At 49.8% G+C, this 20,159-nt stretch overlaps 2 protein-coding genes across 2 annotated transcripts in view; one reads left to right on the top strand and one right to left on the bottom strand.

Moving 5' to 3' along the window:
- Nucleotides 1-263: 263 nt before the first annotated feature.
- GAREM2 (GRB2 associated regulator of MAPK1 subtype 2) lies at nt 264-16,352 on the top strand. Its single transcript, XM_027850305.1, has 6 exons — nt 264-375; nt 3,445-3,585; nt 10,155-10,285; nt 11,327-12,397; nt 14,314-14,471; nt 15,326-16,352. The coding sequence occupies exons 1-6, from the start codon at nt 264-266 to the stop codon at nt 16,350-16,352; spliced, it is 2,640 nt and encodes an 879-aa protein (XP_027706106.1).
- Nucleotides 16,353-19,622: 3,270 nt separating this feature from the next.
- The window catches only part of HADHA (hydroxyacyl-CoA dehydrogenase trifunctional multienzyme complex subunit alpha), a 68,789-nt gene continuing 68,252 nt past the window's right edge, over nt 19,623-20,159 (bottom strand). The window contains exon 20 of the mRNA XM_027850534.1: nt 19,623-20,146. Coding sequence (XP_027706335.1) covers nt 20,001-20,146 — 146 coding nt within the window. The 3' untranslated portion in view covers nt 19,623-20,000. The remainder of the gene's footprint in view (nt 20,147-20,159) is intronic.

Raw genomic sequence — 20,159 nt, 5'->3', positions numbered from 1 at the left:
GTAATTAAGGGAGGGGAGGAGAGGGGCCCAAAGGGATGGTGGGGTTTCTGAGCAGCAAGGGGGCTAGAGGAGGTGCTGGCTAGGCTCCGAGCTGGCAGTGAGAGCAGGGGGAGCATGGTGCTGCTGGCTGGCCCTGACCTCCCAGAGCTGGGGTCGTGGGTGAGGAGGAGGACGTTGGGCAGCCCCTGGGACTGTGCCATCTGAGCCTCTGGCTGGTCCCCGCTTCCCTCGCTCCCCCGGACTTGAGCCTTTGGAGCAATGCTATGGAGAAACTGGCAGCCGGGCTAGCGGGTCTCCACTGGAGCATGGGGGCTTTCCCCCTGGACCTCATCGTCAGCCGCTGTCGACTGCCCACTCTCGCCTGCCTGGGGCCAGGTAGGGGAGAGGAGAGGAGAGTGGGAGGGGGAAGTCCTGGGGACTTTCCAGGTGAGCCAGGACCAGGATGCTGGAACAGGAGCAAATCCGGGAGTGACAGAAGGGCGCCAGAGTCGAGGAATGGGAAAGAGTAGGGAGAGGGAGAGAGAGATGAAAGGGAGGGAGGCAGGAAGAGGAGCCTGAGGGTGACCTGTAGCAGGTGGAGTCTGGGGAGAAGGGCGGTGGGCTGCACTGTTCTGCTAGGCTTTGTAGGGTCCTGAGAAAGTTTTGAGCTCTTTCTGAGCACAGTCCTGAGCTCTGTGTCCCTGCTTCCAGCAGGGCCCCCTCTCTTCTTCTCTTCATCCTTCCTCTGATCCCTCCTGTCCCCCCCGCAGCCTCCTTTTGTCCCTTTGTCTCTGTCCTGTCACCTGTCTCTGCCTGCCCTCTCTCCTCTCTATCCCTGTTCCTCTGACCCTTCTCACTTTCCCAGTCCCACCCCTTTCTTTGCTGGATCCATTCCTGACCCTCTTCTCCCAACAATCAATTTGAAGCCACCTGTGCCTCCCTCGTCCTATGTTACTCCAGCGCTCCCTCCCCCTTCTCATGTCTCCCATGCCCTTCCCTCCCCCCCTTCCCCTCTGGGCTTCCTTCTCCTGGTGGCCCAACACACCCCAGTCCAACCTGGGGAGGTGGGGGGGGACTACTTTGTAGAAGGAGGAATAGGAGGGGATGGATGCCTGCTTGAGAGGGGAGTTCCGGCTGCCTGGCTGGGGTGAGGAGGGGGAGGGGAAGTGGAGATGGGGCCTGGCTGCCTGGCTGGGGGTTTTGTATCAGAGAAGAATAGGGGTTTGGCCAGCCTTGGCACACTCGCTTCCCGGAATGCTAATGGGGCAGAGAGGCCCACCAGCCCCTCCCCCCAACCCACACTGCTCAGTGCCGATGATGGCCCTACCCAAGGACTTGGAGATGAGGCTGAGAAAGGTGGGAAAGAGGGAGGGAATGGGAAGTTGTGTGTGCCATGTGTGTCCCAGGAGGGGGTCGGTAGGTGGGAAGTGGAGTTTCGGGTACAAGGCAGTTGGTACAGTGGAAAGAACACTGGCTACAGAGTCAGAGGTCCTGGGTTCAAATCCTACTTCTGAAGCTTACTTCCTGTGTGGCCTTGGGCAAATCATTTGGGCTTTATTTTCCTTATCTATAAAAATGAAAAGGTTAGACTAAATGACCAGCTCTGTGACCCTCTTGACCTCTGTGTATGTCCACAGCAGCACACATCAGCAGGTCAGGTGTGGGTAACAGTGTTATAGGACCAGTGGGCCTGCGGGTCAGAGTGAGCAGATGAGACGACTGCACGTGGCTCTGGGGAAAGATGCTCTGCCCCAGGCAGATGACGAGGCTGCAACCTCCTGGGAGGACTAGAATCATGGAATGAAGAGCTAGATGGAGCCTCAGAGCTAGGAAGAGTCCCACCTGTTTGTTTCATAGATGATGAGGAAGTTGATTTGAGCAAGGTCACACAGATGAGAGGCAACAGAAATGGGATTCGAACCCAGGACTTCTGACTGCCAATCCAGGGTTTTTTCCATGGAACCCTGCCTGGCTGTGCATTTGGATGGGGGGCAGGGGACTATGATTAAATTCTTGGACCATTCCTTTAAGGTCGTCCCACCCCAGGCAAGCTCTCACCGTTTAGGGTGGTGCTTCCACGCTTCTTAAGTCCCAAATGATGCAGGATTTAGCTGGGTAGTAGTTATCCTTTTGGGGAGGGTGTAAAAGGGGAGCAGACAGACCCTTTTGGTTTCTGGCAAGGAAGCAATCAAGAGGGTGTCCCCTTCTCCTCCCCACCCCCACCATGCCCATAGCTGCCAGGAGAAGCCCTTCAGATTGAAAATTCTAGGCCCCTCCTGCTGCCTTGGTAACAGTTGCTGGGGTTAGAGAACCCATCCAGTCCAAACCCCTCCCTATACCCCTCTTTTCTTAACAACCTTTGGCCAATGTCTCCTTTCCTCCTTTCCTCCCTCCCTCTTTTCCTCTCATTCTGTTCCCTCCTCCCCTTCCTCATTACTGGTGTCTTCCTGGCCAGGAAAAATGGGAGAGGTGTGGAGCCAGGGGTCTTGGGAGAAGGAATTTCTTCCTCAAGGGGTTGCTGGGCTCTTGATTTCAAGTCCAATACCAGAGTTGAAATACCGAATGCTATTTACTGCCTGTAAGGAAGCCAGTTCATTTCCTTTCCTGGGATTAAGGACTTGCCTTCCTCATCTGTAAAATAAATGAGTTGGATTAGGTGATCTTGAAGGTTCCTTGCAAGTCTAAATCTTATGCTCCTAATGAAGTTGAGGAGCGTCCTCTCTTAGAATTCGGGGGTGAATCCGCCATGAGCGGTTCAATGAATGCACGCATTGAATGGGAATTCAAAGCACCTGTCACTAACTATAGGATACAATTTGAGGCTGATATCCTCTGAGGCAGCATGGCATCGTAGATAGAGCTGGCATTGGAACCAGGAAGGCCTGGATTCAAGTCTTGCCTCTTCTTACATAAAAGCCATGTGACCCTGGGCAAGTCACAACCTCCAAAGTGCCCCAGGCAACTTCCTAAGATCCTGTTGCCAAGAAAGGGGTAGCTATAGAAGAAGCTCCTCCTTGATGAAATACTGATGAAATCACAGGGCAGGTTAATATAAAGGGGATGAGAGGGGATGTCACTCAACACTTCCCAGAGATCTCAGTCTGGTGAGTGGCTGAGGATGCTGTTTACTAGATGAGCCCAGAGGAAGGGAGGGACAGCTCCCTTACTGGGAAGGGCCCCTTCTGAAATGCAGAAAGCCACTGCGATGATGGCCCTGAGTTGCAGCATGAATCCAGCTTGTTTCTGTTGGCGGCCTTTCTGTTCTCTGTGCACTTCAGAACGTGACTGACTGGACAGTGAATGGTGGTGGGTGTGTGGGGTGGGGAGCCATACCCTTGTCTGAGAGCGGGGTCTTTGAGTGTTCTGTCCCTGGGGAGGCTCAATCTGAGACCCTCCTAGGAGAGGGTGGGAGTTAATATCCCTGTTTGCTGTGTCTGTTCCTTCTCTCTCTCCTTCCTGGCCCAGGGGAGTATGTGGAGGGGGTGAGCCAACAGGATGTCCTGCTCATCCACTCCTGCCGCCAGTGGACGACGGTGACAGCCCACAGCCTGGAGGAAGGGCACTATGTCATCGGGCCCAAGATCGATATCCCGCTGCAGTATCCAGGTAGGGCCTGGGGGCCTGGAGAGATGCAGGAGGATGCCAGCTATGGTGGCTGGGAAGGGATGAACCTTCAGGCTCCCATCTTGCCACTGAAGGAGGACACAGAATACTAAGAACCCAGGATCATGGACTTGGAGCTGGAAGGGACCTTGGAGGAGTCCAAACTCTTTATTTTACAGATGAGGAAACTGAAGCCCAAAAAAGCTGAGTGTTAGGCTAGTGAGCGGCAGAGCTCGGCTCAAATCTGGCTCCTGGTGTGGAGGCAGGGCCCTTCCTTTGTCACTTATTTGAAAAGGGCTATGAGTAGTTGGAAGATCTGTATTCTGAGAACCTTGCCATGGGCTGATTCCGTTCCCCTCGGCATTTTCTCTTTTTCCTTGCACCATTTTCCTGGGGGCTTTGTGGACTGCAGCTGGGCACAGACTCTGGCCTGCTAGAGAGCCTCCTGGACAGCCTAAGCTTCCTGTGCGGTCCTCCCAACGGGCTGAGTGAAGACGATCCCTCAGGCACTGCTGAATGCAGGAACCCACTTCTTGTTTCAGGAAGAAAAGGGGCAAGTGTTACCAAAGGGGACACCCTGGCACCTTGTTCTTAGTGTAGCTGACTGACTTGCACAAGTAGCAGCCACTTGAGAGTAACTTTTAGGTATAGCCAATCCCGACCAAGTATACCTTTGCAGCTGCCCTGGTGGGGAATCAGACTTGTTATTTCACTGTTCAGTCATATCCAACTCATCAGACCTCATTTGGGATTTTCTTGGCAAAGATCCTAGAGTGGTTTGCCATTTCTTTTTCCAGTTCATTTTCCAGATGAGGAAACTAAGGCAAATAGGGTTAAATGACTTGCCCAGGGTCACACAGCTATTAAGTGTCTGAGGACAGATTTGGACTCAGATCCTGCTGGCCCCAGGCCCAGCGCCCTATCTACTGCATCACCTAGCTGCCTCCAGACTAGTTAGTTACTTGTTAAATTTTTGGAGAAGCTCTAGCTTTGAGAGATACTAGTGTAGTGGTAAGGACATTTGACTTTGAGTCAGGAGACCTTGGGTTCAAATCCTGGCTTGGATACCCCTCAAGGGTATGATTTTGAGTAAATCACCGAACCTCTCAAAGCTTCAGTTTTTTTCCTCTATAAAATGGTGACAATATTCAATAATTAATAAACATATTTAGGTGCCTCCTATGTTCCAGGCAATACACTAAACACTGGGAGATAAGTATGAAAAAGAAAGATGATCTCTGTTCTCCAAGAGTGTGTTGTTGGTGAAGACGATACACACCAAGAACCTAAGAAGCAGTGGGGTGTGGAGGTGGGGGAGAAAGGAGAAGAAGGTACCTGGGGCATGATGGAGAAGTTCAAAGGAATGAAGCCAGGTGGGAAATATAGCGATGGCTGGCCCGGGTGCCGCCTTGAATGGAGCTCATTGTTCTGTCCTCCAATCAGAACAATTCTTTATATTCATAACATAGGAGTTCGAGTTATCGTTAGTCCTGTCTCCACCAAGTGAGTATATGACCTTGAGCAAATAGTTTCACCTCTCTGTGCCTCAGTTTCCTCATCTGTCAAATGGCATTGAACTAGGTGATCTCCAAGTTTCCTCCTAGCTCTGACATTGCGTAGGCTCCATGGTTTCAGAAACAGTACTCCCTTTCTGACCCCAGGACCTGTCCTGAGGCCTCCGAGTAAGGGGCTCCCAGAGATAGGCTGTATCTATTCCTCTGCAGGTCACTGGATGGTGTCTAGATTGGCCTGAGGTGGGGAATCTCAAGTCTGCAGCCTCGGCTGGAATGGTTCCTCCCAGCTGCTATCCCAGTTCAGGGATTCAGCCCCCTTACAGTTAGGTCTGCCAAGCCCTGAGTCTCCCAAGGGACCAGAGAACAGAACACTCTCATCCAGGGTACACTTCCTCCTGTTCCTTCTCTCCATCCCTGGTTGGCCAGCTGCTTCTCCCTCCTCCTCCCTCTCTTTCCCTCCCCCTTCCTCCCGCTCCCTCCCTCTTCCCTTTGAGATGATCACAATGCTTTGGGGTGGTGATCTGAATAGGGAAGGCTTGCAGTAGCTTCTGACAAGCCAGGAGCCCAGGATCCAGGCCTCCAAAGTTTGGTGCTGATGCCTGACAGGGTGTGGGGGAGGGAGGTCGTCTGAGATGAGGGGGTGGGGGAGGGGATCCCTATAGCAGTCAGGGAGGGGATAATGAAGCACTAAGTGTGGTCAGTCGGACACTGATTCCTTCCGATGAATTAATAATGAGAGATGGAGCTTGGAGAGGGGAGCAGGGACCTGGGCTGCCCAGCTTTCCTCACCACACAGGAGGAAAGGAAAGAGAAAAGAAGAGGTTTGGCAGGGGACAGAGGGGACCAGGGACTCTTTTGATTGGGGTCGAGTGGATAGGAGGCACCTCCCTTTTACTAGACTATGGGGTTTGGTGCTTGGCTCCATAGGGGTAAGCCGTGGCAGGTGGAATGGGAGATGGGCGGTCGAGGACCCTCTGTCACCAGCTGGGTACCTTTATTTGACTTTGAGGAAGTAACTTAACTTCTCTGACCTTAGTTTCCTTATCTGTAAAATGAAAGGATTAGACTAGATTTCTGAGGTCCTTTCTAGTACTAACATTCTATAGTCGTGGGGCATGAGGCTGATTTTTCTGCCAAGCAGAATCCATCCATTCATTCAAAAAACTTTTACTCAGCACCTAGTAATGATAATAATAACAACAACGATAACTAACATTTAAATAGCACTTTAAGATTTGCAAAATATCTCATTTTATCCTCACAATAACTTTGGGAGGTAGACATTATTATCCCTACTTTACAGATAAGGAAATTGAGGCAGAGGTTAAATGATTTGCCCAGGGTCACACAGCTAGGAAGTGTCTGAGGCCAGATTTGAACTTGGGTCTTACTGACTAAAAGCCCAGTGCTCCATCTATGTGCTGGAGGGGTTAGGTGGGACAGGGGATATAGAGAAGGAATAAGACCATTGTGGAACTCTTGATCAAATAAGGCAGAAACATATCTGCATGAAAGCACAAGAAAAATGTGAGGGCTGATTAATGAGTGACTGGGCAGTTTCTGACAAGCAGCTTGTGAGCGGCACAGACATCCCTCAAGGGATATGGATTGGTGTCTCTGAGTCCAGGCGCAGACCCTGGTCAGAACAGCTCCTTCTGGTGGGGATTGGGGGGGAGGGGGAGTGGTTTGCAGCTGGGCTGGGGTCGGGGGGCAAGGGGAGAGGTTAGGGGCTTCTACTTCGTGCCCCAAGGACAGGAAACACCTCCTCCTCCTTCCACCAGCTCAGTTGATGGAGCAGCTGGACTCTGGGCTAGGGAGAGGAAGGAGTGGATTGGGCACCATGGTTACATTGATTCTCTCGACCACATCCTCTCCCCTAGCTTCCCTGAGTCGGCCTGAACCTCCCGTGTCTGGTACTCTGGCTTTGGCCCATCCCAGCTTGGCTGGAGATAATGGAATGAATTCTTCCTGGCCCCTTGCTGGTCAGGGGGTAGGCTTCCCACCCTCTCTCCCTCTGGGTATGGGTATGTGTAGGGGTTGCTCTGACCCCAGGCTGAGGCAACCACTCTTCTGAGTAGGTGAGCTCAGACCATCTGCTCCCGGCTCCTCATCATCTGTTAAGCACTGGAATCTTCTTCACCTTTAGCTGTGTCTGTCCTCTGGGGCTAGTGCAAAGCTTCCCTTTCTTCCCAGGAGGGCCCTAGTCTGACTAATAATAATAATACTAATAAACATTTACACGGCACTTAACTACATGCCAGGCATTATGCTAAGCTCTTTACAATGATCTCAACTGATCCTTACCACAACCTTGGGTGGTAGGTGCTATTATTATCTACATTTTACAGATGAGGAAACTGAGGCAAATAGAAGTTAAGTGGCTTGTCCAGGGTCACACAGCTAGTGAGTGTCTGAGGCCAGATTTGAAGAGGTCTTCCTGATTCTAGGCAGCTACGTGGCATAGTGGATAGACCACTGGGCTTGGAATCAGGAAGACATCTTTCTGAGTTCAAATCTGGCCTCAGACACTTAATAGCTGTGTGACCCTGGGCAAGTCACTTAACTCTATTTGCCTCAGTTTCCTCATTTGTAAAATGAACTGGAAAAGGAATTGGCAAATCAGTCCAGTATCTTTGCCAATTAAACCCTACAAAGGGTTGATGAAGAGTCACAGGAGTGAAATGACTGAACAATGACAACTTCCTGATTCCAGACCAGGCACTCTATCTACTGTGCCACCGGGGTGCCATGACAGGGTTTGGGAGGTGCTTTCTGTTACCTCTTCCTCCCCAAGGCAGCTCTCAGCTATGTGCTCCTGGCCAGGGAACTCAGAGTCTAGGAGAGTATAGAAGAAGGCAAAGGGTGGCCGTGGTCCTGATGAAACTGATTCCACAAAGCCACTGGTAGAAATTGTCCATGCTGTCTTAGTGAAATCTCACAGGTCTATGTCTATGGTGTGGATGTCACCATTATCCCCAAATGTTTGGTTGTTGTCCTTTGTTCTTGAAGAGGACCAAAATGACAGCACTATGTTGGGGTCAAGGTACAGTGTATCTGTCTGACTGTGGCTGATCAGAACAATATGAACTCAGAAGGCTCTGCCATGGGGAGAGCACAAATAGTCCATAGGAACCATAATCACAACCAGATGCCATGTGCCAGGTCTTGTGCTGGGAGCTTGGCTAATGTGAATTAAGCATCTCCATGCATAAGATGATGTTATACATCAAGGTTAGAAAGATATAGTCCTTGACTTATGGCTTGGTGGAGCACTCTGAGACAGCTAGGTTGCCTAGGGTTTGAGTGATGGATATGGAGTTAGGAAGCTCTCAGCTTGAATCCTATGGATTTGAACTCACCAGTCCTGAAATCAAAGCCATTGACACCAGCTGGGCACATCATTCACCTTTCTAAGCCTCAGTTTCCCCATCTGTAAATGAGGATAATATAGCACCTACCTCACAGGCTAGAGACAATCAAATGATACACACACATGCACATATATGTCATTTTACAAATCTCAAAGTGCTAGATGAAGGTCAGCTTCTAAACTGTGATAATAACAATAACTTGGTATTTGCTATGTCCTCTCCTAGTTGCTTTTCTGCCAGTGCTACTGTTTTTTACATACTTACAGTCAGTAGGTATTTCCATTCTTTCTTTCCCTTTTTTCCCAGTTTGTTATTTTATTCTGGTCCTCTTCACTGAGAAGAACCCAATTCAGGTATTCCTGAATCATTGAGCATAAGGGCTGTCTCAGTTTTTCTCCATTAAAAATATAGCCACTGTGTGTTTCAAATTTTTTATACATCTTTTTTTTCTTTTTTTCCCCTAGCACATTGTCTTCTTAATCCTCTTGCCTCCCAAATATTCACTCTCTCCCTTTTTACTGGTTCCTTCCCTGCTACCTAGACACATACTTGAGTAAAAAAAAAACAAACCAAAAACAAACAAATAAAAACAAAACCTCACTAGGCCCTATCCGGGGCAGGTGGGTAACACAGTGGATAGAGCACTAGGCCTGGAGTCAGGAAGACCTGAGTTCAAACCTAGCCTTAGATACTTTATAGCCGTGTGACCCTGGGCAAGTTACTTAGCCCTGTTTGCCTCAGTTTCTTCATATATACGATGAGTTGGCGAAGGAAATGATGAATCCGATATCTTTGCCAAGAAAACCCCACATGGGGTCATGAAGAGTTGAACTTGACTGAACAAAAAAGAGATGGATAGGCACATATGTAAATATGCCTAAATAAACAAACACGTATGTATATGTAAACACACACAGTGTCCCACAAGTCTTAGTGCAGTTTTTAGCTATTAAAGCTTAAAACTGCACTAAGACTTTTAGAACACACTACATGTATTTGTGTATATAAAATACAAACATGTACATTTATGTGCATATGTGAATATGCATGCTCACACATGTACATACATATAGCTATATGTATATATGTATATGTGTGTATATATATATATGTACATACACATATACATACACACATGCTGTCTCTTCTTAGGGGCAGGGACAGTTTCGCCATTTCTCTCTATATCCTCAGGACCTTGTACGATGCCTGGCACATAGTAGATGCTTAATAAATGTTTGTTGATTGATAGAGTCCAAAGTATCCCCTATTTTACAGGCAAGGAAGCCACAACTCAGACAATTGAAAGGGTTTCCCCAAGCCTAGGCAGTGCAGAACTGGGACTAGAACTTAGGTCTCCAGACTTTTAGGCCGTTTCTAGCGCTCCTGACCCCTCAGCACGGCTGTTCACTCACAAGCTGTGAACGTCCAGATGTTCAGAGCTCCTGTGTCTGGGCTTTTTACTAAGCTGACTACACAATGATTGGCCCATGAGGTGTCTGGGCCCAGGGGAGCCCTGTTCGGAGTCCACCTGGGAGCATCCAGGCCTCCCTATGTGTTCTCTCCAGGTAGTGGGAGACATGGCACAGAAGTGGGCACCATGAGGATGTTGGGGTCTGGGGGCACTCTTCACAGGGGATAGGACCCCGGGGGAAATGGGACCAGACTCATCTTCCTGCCCCTCCCACAGGGAAGTTCAAGCTTCTGGAGCAGGCTCGAGACGTTCGGGAGCCAGTACAGTATTTCAGCAGCATTGAGGAGGTGGCCAGCGTCTTTCCTGACCGCATCTTTGTGATGGAGGCCATCACCTTCAGCGTCAAGGTCAGCTCCCTAGCAGAAAACACCCCCCATAGGTCCCCTGCGTTCTGCCAGGTGGAAGCGTCAGCCATAGTCAAGCTTCCTTTGACAACAGGAAGAGAACGCCTAGCTCTCCATTTCCACTGAAGACAAAGACATGTCCTCGTGTTTCAGTGGGATGGATTCAGGAGGACTTCTTTAGAAAGAAGTGAGACAGGAAGAGTTTGGGATCTTTTTCAGGAGAAATAACTTGTGAGAACTCCTGGGTTGGAATGGACGTCAGGAGTCACAGGCCTGTGCATCCATACCTGAATCCATTACCTGAGCAGGAAACCCGTCATGGCATCCCTTGCAAGTGGAATTAAAGACTCCAGGCAGGGCACACCCATCCCTTCCTGAGGCGGCCCATTCCACTTGGGACAACTCTCGTTGTTAGGCAGTTTTTCCTGACATCGAGCCTAAATCTGCCCCAGTACAACAATTGCCCATCACACCTGGTTCTGCCTCTGTGGCCAGGTAGAATAAGCCTAGTTCCAGTTCCACCTGACAGCCATCACAACCCCCATCCCACCTCCAAACCTTCTCTTGGGCTAGACAGCTTTTCTGGAGGTCGCCAAGATGTAGCCCAGTGTGGGCTTTACCTAAACCATCCCTGGGTCAATATGCCTACCTTGATCTGCAGAAAAGATTATATACCTCTTGCTTTAACTGAGGCTGGGAGTAATTCTTGTTGAAGCTTTTCCTAATGAAAAAATGCTGAATTTTTTTTTCTAGTTTCAGATTTTAAAATTCTGCTTACAATTTTAATTAATTCCATTTTTCTTTATCCTTCCCAAGTAGGACCAACTGGCAGCTTTGCATATATGGGTGACTGGGGGGGGTAGGAGAGGGGGAGGGAGTCCTGCTGGAGGGGTCCTTTGAGAGGAGGGGGAGGGGAGGGAGGTGCTCCCAGGGTTTGCATAATTCCCCTGATCTCTGAGTATCCTGGGTGGCAGACAGGCTGCTCTCCCTGAAGCACCCCAGAAAATGCTGCCTTCTTTTCATTGTCTTGTCCTTGCCCCCCAGGTGGTGTCTGGGGAGTTCAGTGAGGACAGTGAGGTCTACAACTTCACCCTGCATGCGGGTGATGAGCTCACCCTCATGGGCCAGGCTGAAATCCTTTGTGGGAAGACCCCGAAGGAACGTTCCCGATTCACCACCATCCTCCGAAAACTGGGCCGGGCTGGGTCCTTGGCAGGGTCCCTGGCAGGGATGGGGAGCATCGGCGGTGGCCTGGGCACCAGTGGAGCAGCGGGCACCATCAAGCCCATTAAAGGCAAGATGCCGTGCCTCATCTGTATGAACCACCGCACCAATGAAAGCCTGAGCCTGCCCTTCCAGTGCCGGGGCCGGTTCAGTACCCGCAGCCCCCTGGAGCTGCAGATGCAGGAAGGGGAGCACACGGTGAGGGCCATCATCGAGAGGGTCCGGCTGCCCGTCAACGTACTTGTGCCCAGCCGGCCCCCCTGCAACCCGTATGACCTGCACCCGGTGCGAGAGGGCCACTGCTACAAGCTAGTCAGCATCATCTCCAAGACAGTGGTGCTGGGGCTAGCCTTACGAAGGGAGGGCCCCACTCCCTTGCATTTCCTGCTGCTCACGGACATGCCCCGATTCACCCTGCCCCAAGGGCTGCTGGTTGGTGATCCCCAGGTGGAACAGCTGGTGAGAGACAGCGCTTCCTACTGCCACGAGCGCTTCGACCCAGACGAGTACTCCAAAGCAGTCCGGGAAGCCCCTGGAGACCTGGCAGAGGAATGTGCCAGCCCCCGGAGGGCAAGGCTCTGTTTGCAGGGCCCCAGGCCCGAGGCACTGCCCCAGCTCTCTCTCTGCCTTTACCCCCCTGCTGGGGAGGGGGAGCAGGAATATATGAGTCCAGACTGGGCCAGCCTGTCAGAACCTGCCCCTTCAGTGGAGATCCCCTATGAGGAGCTGTGGACGCACCAGGCAACTGAGAGCCACCCAGAGGGTGGGGGCAGGGACAGAAGCAGGCAACCACCAGCAGGACTTAGACAGCCAGACCTCATTTCTTTTGCTGGGACTGCTCATCTGGAGACGGAGGTTCCCCCACCTCCTGTCCCTCCCAAATCAGAGGCGGTAAGTATAGGTGGGCAGCTAGGTGGTGCAATGGATGGAGTGCCGGGCAGGGAGTCAGGAGGGGGCATCTTTGTGATTTCAAATCCGGCCTCTGACACTTACTAGCTGTGTGACCCTGGGCAAGTCTCTTTTTACCTCAGTTTACCTCAGTCTCCTCCTTTGTAAAATGAGCAGAAGGCAATGGCAAACCACTCCAGGGTCTTTTCCAAGAAAACCTCAAATGGGATCATGAAGAGTCAGAAATAACTTCATAACAAGTATAGGTGACTCTTGAGGTCACAGGGCAGAAAGAATCCTAGGATAATAGAATCATAGATTTAGAGGGGGAAGAGATCTTGGAGTTTATTTATTTCAACTCCATCATTTTAGAGATGAGGAAACTGAGGCCCAGAGAGTAAGTAACTTTCTTAAGGTCACACAACTAGTAAGTTTCAGAGAGATAATTTGAATTCAGGTCCTCTGACATCAAATCTCAACCCACTTACCCACCACACTAGGGGGATGGTGATAGGGAAACTGTTCTTTGAGATAACCCTAGAATTCTGAAACTTTTCTTACTCATTCTCGAGGAGCCTCCCCTCCCCTCTCGTTACCTCCCAGAACTCTGGAGCCCTTGGCCTCTGCCTAGGTTTCTTCTTTAGCCAATAAAAAGGGCTTGTCAACAGTAAGGAGTCCTTGGTATCTTGTGCCCAGGTTATCAAGCATCTCTTGTATGACTGCTGTCAAGGGGAACAGAAGGAATTGGCAGGAGTGTATGTATATATGGGAGGGCATCGGTAAGTGAGTAGGTAGGGGTATGTGTGTGTTGACTTTGATATTCAGTAGCTGTGTAACTTTGGGCAGGTCACTTTACACCTCAGCCTTAGTTTCCTCATCTGTAAAATGGGATATGAGGATCTTTGTGCAACTACTTCTCTTACGGGGTGATTAGAAAGTGCTTTGTAACTCTTTTAAAGGGCTTATATAAATATGAGTTATTATTACCAGAGAAAGTGTGTGTGTGTGTGTGTGTGTGTGTGTGTGTGTGTATGTGTGTGTGCATAAGTAGGTATGAGAGGGATATGTTCCCGGATGTGTATTTAAGAGAGACAACCTGAGGGTGAGAGAGATAGGGAGAAAGTAGAGGAAAAGCCTGTGGGGAGGTGAATAAGGTTGGATTGGGATGCCAGAGGACTGTTTGCAGAAAGCTATATTTATCAGGGTGTGGGCCTAGGAGAATTTGGGTTAGGCCCCGTTCCCCCCTCTCCTGCCCCCTCCATTCTTTTCCTTCTCTTTCCTCCCAATCTGTGTTGCTGGTCTTCTTTGATGATGATGATGATAATAAAAGCTGGCATTTAAATAGTGCTTTAAGGTTTGCAAAGTACCTTATGAATATAAACTTATTTGATCTTCACATCCACTCTGGAAGGCAAGTACTATTATTACCCTCATTTTACACTTGAGGAAACTGAGGCAAAGAGGCTATGTGACTTGCGCAGGGTCATACAGCTAGTAAATGTTTCATACAGAATTTGAACTGTGATCTTGCAGACTCCAGGTCTAGTGCCACCTAGTTGCTTTTACAAAAATTATTTTATGAAAAATTCTCTGTTGCTTTAAAGCAGATTTTGGTTTGCAGCTACTAGGGGACTCTGGGCTACAGTGGCTGGGGGAATGGAGCACTGGGGAGGGGACTAGGAGATGGGTTAGGCTTTGGTGACGGGTGGGTAAGGGGACCACTTTGTACATCCATGTTCATTATGGGTACGCTCTACAGAGCAGTTCCAGATGTCCCTTAGGACGACCACAAATGATGCTATGTGGCTTGGGCCTCTCAGGAAGAGGCCAGCAGCTGTCCAATGTGTTTGAGCACTTGGGCCTGGGTAGCATCCTGCCTGGTATCATTCTTTCTGATTTCTAGGACTTTCTGTTTCCAGGTCAAGGAAGAGTGTCGCCTACTCAATGCTCCACCAGTACCACCAAGGGGCAGCCGGCCCCCAGGCAGTCCTCCTGTCCCACCACGCTTTCCCAAGCTTCAGCCTGCTCATTCCCCCAGTCCTGGCCTCTCCTATTACTCTTCTGGCCTACACGATGGGTGAGTGCCCTTCAAAGTTATTACTAGTTCAAACTGAGCTTGGGACAAATTTAGGAGGAGGGAAGGGAATGTGTGGCTGTGTAGAGGACAGGCCTATCACGGGTGAAATTATTTTGGGAGGAGCTTGCCTTGAGCCTCTTGAGTTTTATAGGAAGGAAGCAGGTCCTCCAGTGAGAAAGTACCCTCCATGTTAGTCCCTGGGGGCAAAAGCCCATTCTCCCTGTCCAGGCTATGGCTCTGGTCTCCTTCCTTCTTTGGGCTCCTGGACCCCTCCTGGGGAAGCCACACCCAAGGGGGGGCATTTCCTTTGGGTCATTTGCCTCTTTGGGCAAAGATCCATGGATAGCCAAGGCAGTATGGAAGAGTGGAAAGAGCACTGAACTGGGAATCAGGAGACCTGGGTTCTGGTCCTGTTCCAGTCATGAAGTAGCTGCATGACCACGGGCAAGGCAATGATCCTGTCTGACCCTTAGATCTTCATCTATAAAATGAGGGGGTTGGACTAGATGACCTCTAAGATCCCTTTTGGCTTTAAATTTATGATCCTGTGATCTCTAATGTCCCTTCCAGCTCTAAGGTTCCATGAATACCTATGTGAGCTGGACAGGACATAAGTGCTCTGACCCAAGCTGGGTCTTGGAAATGAACAGCAAATAAACCCCCCGAGGTTCTAAGTTCTCCTCTAGGGGTGGGGGAGTTGTGCCTCTGGGATCAGATCAATGAGACCTTATTTAACAGGGGCAGTTGAGTCATGCAAGAATATATTGACCATTTACTCTCCTTTTCTCTCTGTCTGTATCTCTACCTTGTCTTGCCTCTGTTGTCTGTTTTTTCCTCTCCTCCTAATCTCCCAGATCCGGCTCTCGGAGTGGCAGCTGCTCCCCATCCCCAGATTCATATTCTCTATACTGTTACCCCTGTACCTGGGGTGATTGCAAGGTGGGTGACTGCTCCAGTCGCCCACTTCCTGGGCCCCTCCCCTCTACAACACAGCCCAGCCAGGCCTCCTGGGCCTACTCCGAACCTGGAAATAGTCGATCTACACCACTACTTGGGGGCGAGACCCCCAACAAGACATACCACAGTTGTCCCCCTCCTCCTAAGCCTTCACACCCTCAGAAACGCTTTGCTCCGTTTGGGGCCCTCAATCCATTTGCTGGTCCCTCCTATTCCTCAGGTCCTGCCTCAACATCATCCTCTTCTTCCTCTGGTCCCACTTCTACCCCCGGCCCCACTTCATCCTCAAGCCCTACTTACTCTCTAGGCCCTGTCTCCTCCAGTCAGGCCTACTCATCTGGTTCCCCCTCCTGCCCCACATCCTCCTCCTCTTCCTCGGAATGGCAGGAAACAGCCCTGGAACCCTTTGACCCCTTTGAAGTGAGGCAGGGCAGCTCCCCAGAACCAGAGCTGCTACGGTATCAGGAGCCTAGGGGAGTGGGCAGGCCTGGGCCCTTGTCACCCCTCTGCCCCACCAAGGCCTTTGAGCCAGATGGCCTGATGCTTCGGCGGATGCCCACCCCGTTGTCCCCTACTGTCGTACAGGGACCAGAGGGAGGCGGAGCACGGCTCTACCTCACCCAGGGGCGCCTGGATGTGCCTCCTATTAACCCACGGGAAGGGGCAGTGGGCCGGGTTGGCAGGGACAACACCCCTTGGCAACCCCCAGCTGATCTATCTGCACTCTCGCTGGAGGAAGTCTCTCAGAGTCTGCGCTTCATCGGCCTCTCGGAGGATGTGGTGAACTTCTTCTCTAGGGAGCGCATAGATGGCAGCATTTTTGTGCAGCTCAGTGAGGACATCCTGGCTGATGACTTCCACCTCACCAAGCTGCAGGTCAAGAAGATCATGCAGTTCATCAAGGGTTGGAGGCCCAAGATCTGAGCAGCCTGTCCTAAGGCCAGACAGTAAGAATGTTTTTGGGCCTCAGGGGCACGAAAGGAGCTCTCCATAAAGCTGCTCCAGGTACTGGACCCCCAGGGACCCAGATTATAATGAGGCAGTGCCACAAAGATCTAGTGCTCCACACTCAACCCAAGCTCCACGGAGCCGGTACTGGGTTCTTCCACAGCGACTTCAGCACAATTTCTCTCCTTTAGAGACTTCACACGGAGAAGTTACAAATGGTATTAACACAAATGTGCAGGACCAGCATGGTTCTACCCTCCCCTCAGAGCCCAACACTGCTCAATAGAGTGATGTAACAGACTTCCCAGATCCTTTCCCACCTCTGGGGGGCCTCTTCCATTATCCAAACTCCGGGCTTCTATTCCCAAATGTCCCTGTTTTCCTGCCTTTCTTCCTCTTCCTCCTCCACCCTTAACTCTAATTGGAAGCACTAAGGGTCAAGCAAACTTAGAGCCTGTCCCCTGTGCATTGTTTGCACCCATATCCCCTTCTCTAGTCATCTTGTCAACGGTAATTACTGAGCACAACGTAGGATCATAGGTTCATTGACAAGAGCTAGAAAGGCCCCTATAGGTCATCTAGTCCATCCCCTTCTTTTCCTGATGATGAAAGTCAAGCTCGTAGAGGAGGGGTCTCGGCCAAGGTTCCTGTACTCTGGTTGCTTGTAATATAATGGGGAAGACAAGATTTAAGAGCACTTCCTGGATGAACCCCCTTCCTTGGATGGTTTCAGAACCAAGCTACCCCAGGAACTAGTCATTTAGTCAGCTGGATGAAGTGACCTCTAGCATCCCTTTCAACGCTTGAGATTCAAGTCCAAGTTTCTTTCAATTAATACTACTCCTGCCTTCTCTTCACAGCTAGATCCTATTTATTAGGGCATTTCCTTCTCTCTCAGCCAGAAGTCATTACTATAGATATTTGTGAGATTTCTCTCACTTGTAGCCACCTCATAAATACCTTATACAATGTCTCCAACCTAGGACAAAAGGGTAGAAGCGGGGGGAAGACTTATGAAGCCATAGAAGCTCAGGAAAAAATTTTTAGTACCTTGACTTCAGGGTTCATAGACCTCGTGGTATAGAAGGGACAGAATACTGAACTTGGAATCATCCTGGTTCTACTTTCTACCTGTTTGACCTTAAGTAACTTCTTTGGGCCTTAAGTTCCTCATTTACAGAACAAGGACATTGGATTAGGTAACTTTTAAAGGTCCTTTAAGTTCTAGATCTATGAGCCCTACTGAATGTTGCAGTGTGTTAACATGGAGGAGGGTCTTCATTCATAGGAATTTCAGTGTACTCATCTATAATACAAAACATAAGAATGCAGCTCTGGATACATGCATGCACTTTTCACAACCAGCCCCACCGAGACCCCAAGGAGATCTTACCTCATCAGGCTGCCTAGATATTTATTTCTTCGTATTTTAAAGGGTCTGGTTCCTGTTCCTGCTCCTAGCCATGCCAGGGGCCTTGGCTCTTGGGAAAGGAGCCCAAATAGTGGATAGCAGGAATATTATAATTGGGAGAGTTGGCTCTTGTTAAGGAATTCTAATGGAGCAATGAAATAAATACCACGGATCCTGCAGAAGGGTGCAAGCTGAACTGTGTATGTGTGCTAGGCCTGGAGGTTAAGCATATTTTCTTTCTGCTCTTTTAAGGGACAGAGAAGTAGTGTGTAATGTGCCCCTTTGTTGGTGCCTGGGGCAAGGGCCCAGACTTGCGGTACCCAGGATTCCCTGTTAACTGACCTAGAACTGTTATTTATTTATGTAAGGTCCTCCCGAGCCCATTTCTGTACCTACCCCACTGTTCTGAATACAAAGACAAAGGGATAGGTAGGGCTTGATGTTGGCAAGTGCCAGAGTTCCATTTCCTAGCTGTGGATATTAAAGCCTGTGAGCATGCCCACTGGCTCTAAAAGAACAGAGGGCACTTGTCAGTCCCAGGCTTTCACTTCTGAATTGGGGCAGAAGGTATCGGTACCCCACGATAGAGCCTTTATGCTCACGTCCAAGAGGTATGGGCGGCCACTTCTTTTCTGCTACCTGCTGGAAGTCTGAGAATTATAGTTCAGGAATCCTAGGATTCAAGACCTCAAGTCCCAGTAGCTGGGACTAGATCTAGCCAGTATTAAAACCCATTCTACAACTTAAACGGCTTCCTAACAGTTCCCCCCACAAAGTAAGAGTATCTCAGATAAAACCTAATGAGCTAGTACAGGGTTCTTCAGCAGACTAAAATGGGTCAAAAAGCATTGGATCCATGGAGTCAAGAGGTTCTGGGTTCAAAGCCTATAAGCTTGGGCAAGTTAACTTTTCTAGGTCTCAGTTTCTTCATACATATAATGAAGGAGTTGGCGTAGATTTCTCAGGTCCCTTCTGCCTCTAAATCTATGATCCTCTAATCTTGGACTCCTAAGGGCCTTTCTCTGGCTAAAGCTATAGCCCTAGAACAGGTTACCCACTGGCATGAAATACAAGCTTGATAAGAAACAGTTAATTGGGATTCCCTCTTTATGTGAGGCTCAAAAGCACTTGTACCTCTCTTCAGCTTGGTGTGCTTCAGGACACAGAAGATCAGATTTAACTGGGGCCGGGGCTTCCTCCACCAGTACTGACTGCATCCCCTCTCTAAGGGTTGTTCAGATCACAGAGTTTGTTCCCATGTGGGCAATCTGGTGACTGGCTTCTCCAAACAGCCAGGCTGGTTCCTGGATGACATTGAGACCGTCTGCAGGCCTGCACTCAATACCTTCCTCTCTCCACTGACTTGCTGGGATTCCTTGTTTCAAGGAGGCAGAGGGGTAGCGAAATTAAGTGGTATGGGACGATCGAGTGTGGAGAAGGATAATGGGGGAGACGGTGGTTGGGGCTGAGAAGAGCTCCATTCTTTCCCCTCCTCATTCTGTCTCCCCCTTGTCCCTTAGCTCTCCAGAGCAGCAATAAACAGAGCTGCAGCAGGGGAGCACAGTTCAGTGAGGAGCCAGGGACAAAGCTGGGAAAGCTGAGGTATAGAGAACGTTCACTGGCAGACTCAGATTTACATACCCTTGGACTCATTAAAAGGAATGGCCATGAAGCTCCACTTTCTATCTGCATGGCCTTTTCCTCAAGGTACCGATGGAAGATCTGAGAGATTTTCTGGATCTTACCCTTCTTTAAAGCGAAATATTCTGTGTCTGTTGGTTCCAGAAAGCAGATGTTCAAGAGGGGAGGTTCAACAAAGATAAAAGAAAAGGGGGTGGCTTATAAAGTTTGGTTTTATTGTTAGATGTAAGTCATTCTGGCAGAAGTCAATCAGTCCTGCCACTGGCCTCGCAGGCTATCGGCAGCGAAGGTGGCTCCAGCTGTGTGGACCAACTTGGGTTTAGAATCTAGAGCACAGTGAGTTCTGTCTTTCAAAGTCAAGTACAATATACCCAATTCACAGCTGGTGGAACTGGGAGCCACCAAGGGTTGGTTAGACTGCAAGGCACTTTAACCAGGAGCTAGACTGCAAAGGCTGAGTGTGTTTTCCCACCGGGTTACCTAGACAAATCTAGACACTGTGCATTTGGAGATAGCACTACCTCCAGCTGGGGGTTAAGTGTATGTCCTGCACAAGGTAAGACTGTGCCTGCTCAATGGTAAAACTTTTTGCTAGGGTTGTTTGCATGGTCAATTAGCAGTTGGCAAGGGGTGAACTGCTTTCCATAGATTGATTCATATTTCTTCATCCGGTCCACCAACTTCTGGGCACCGTACAGATCTGAGAAACGGAAGGGACCTAAATGGAGAAC

The sequence above is a fragment of the Vombatus ursinus genome, unplaced genomic scaffold (genome assembly GCF_900497805.2).
Source record: "Vombatus ursinus unplaced genomic scaffold, bare-nosed wombat genome assembly UNPS02009062.1, whole genome shotgun sequence".
NCBI classification, from domain to species: domain Eukaryota; kingdom Metazoa; phylum Chordata; class Mammalia; order Diprotodontia; family Vombatidae; genus Vombatus; species Vombatus ursinus.
The sequence above is the reverse complement of the archived record's forward strand: the minus strand, read 5'-3'. Positions and strand labels throughout refer to the sequence as shown.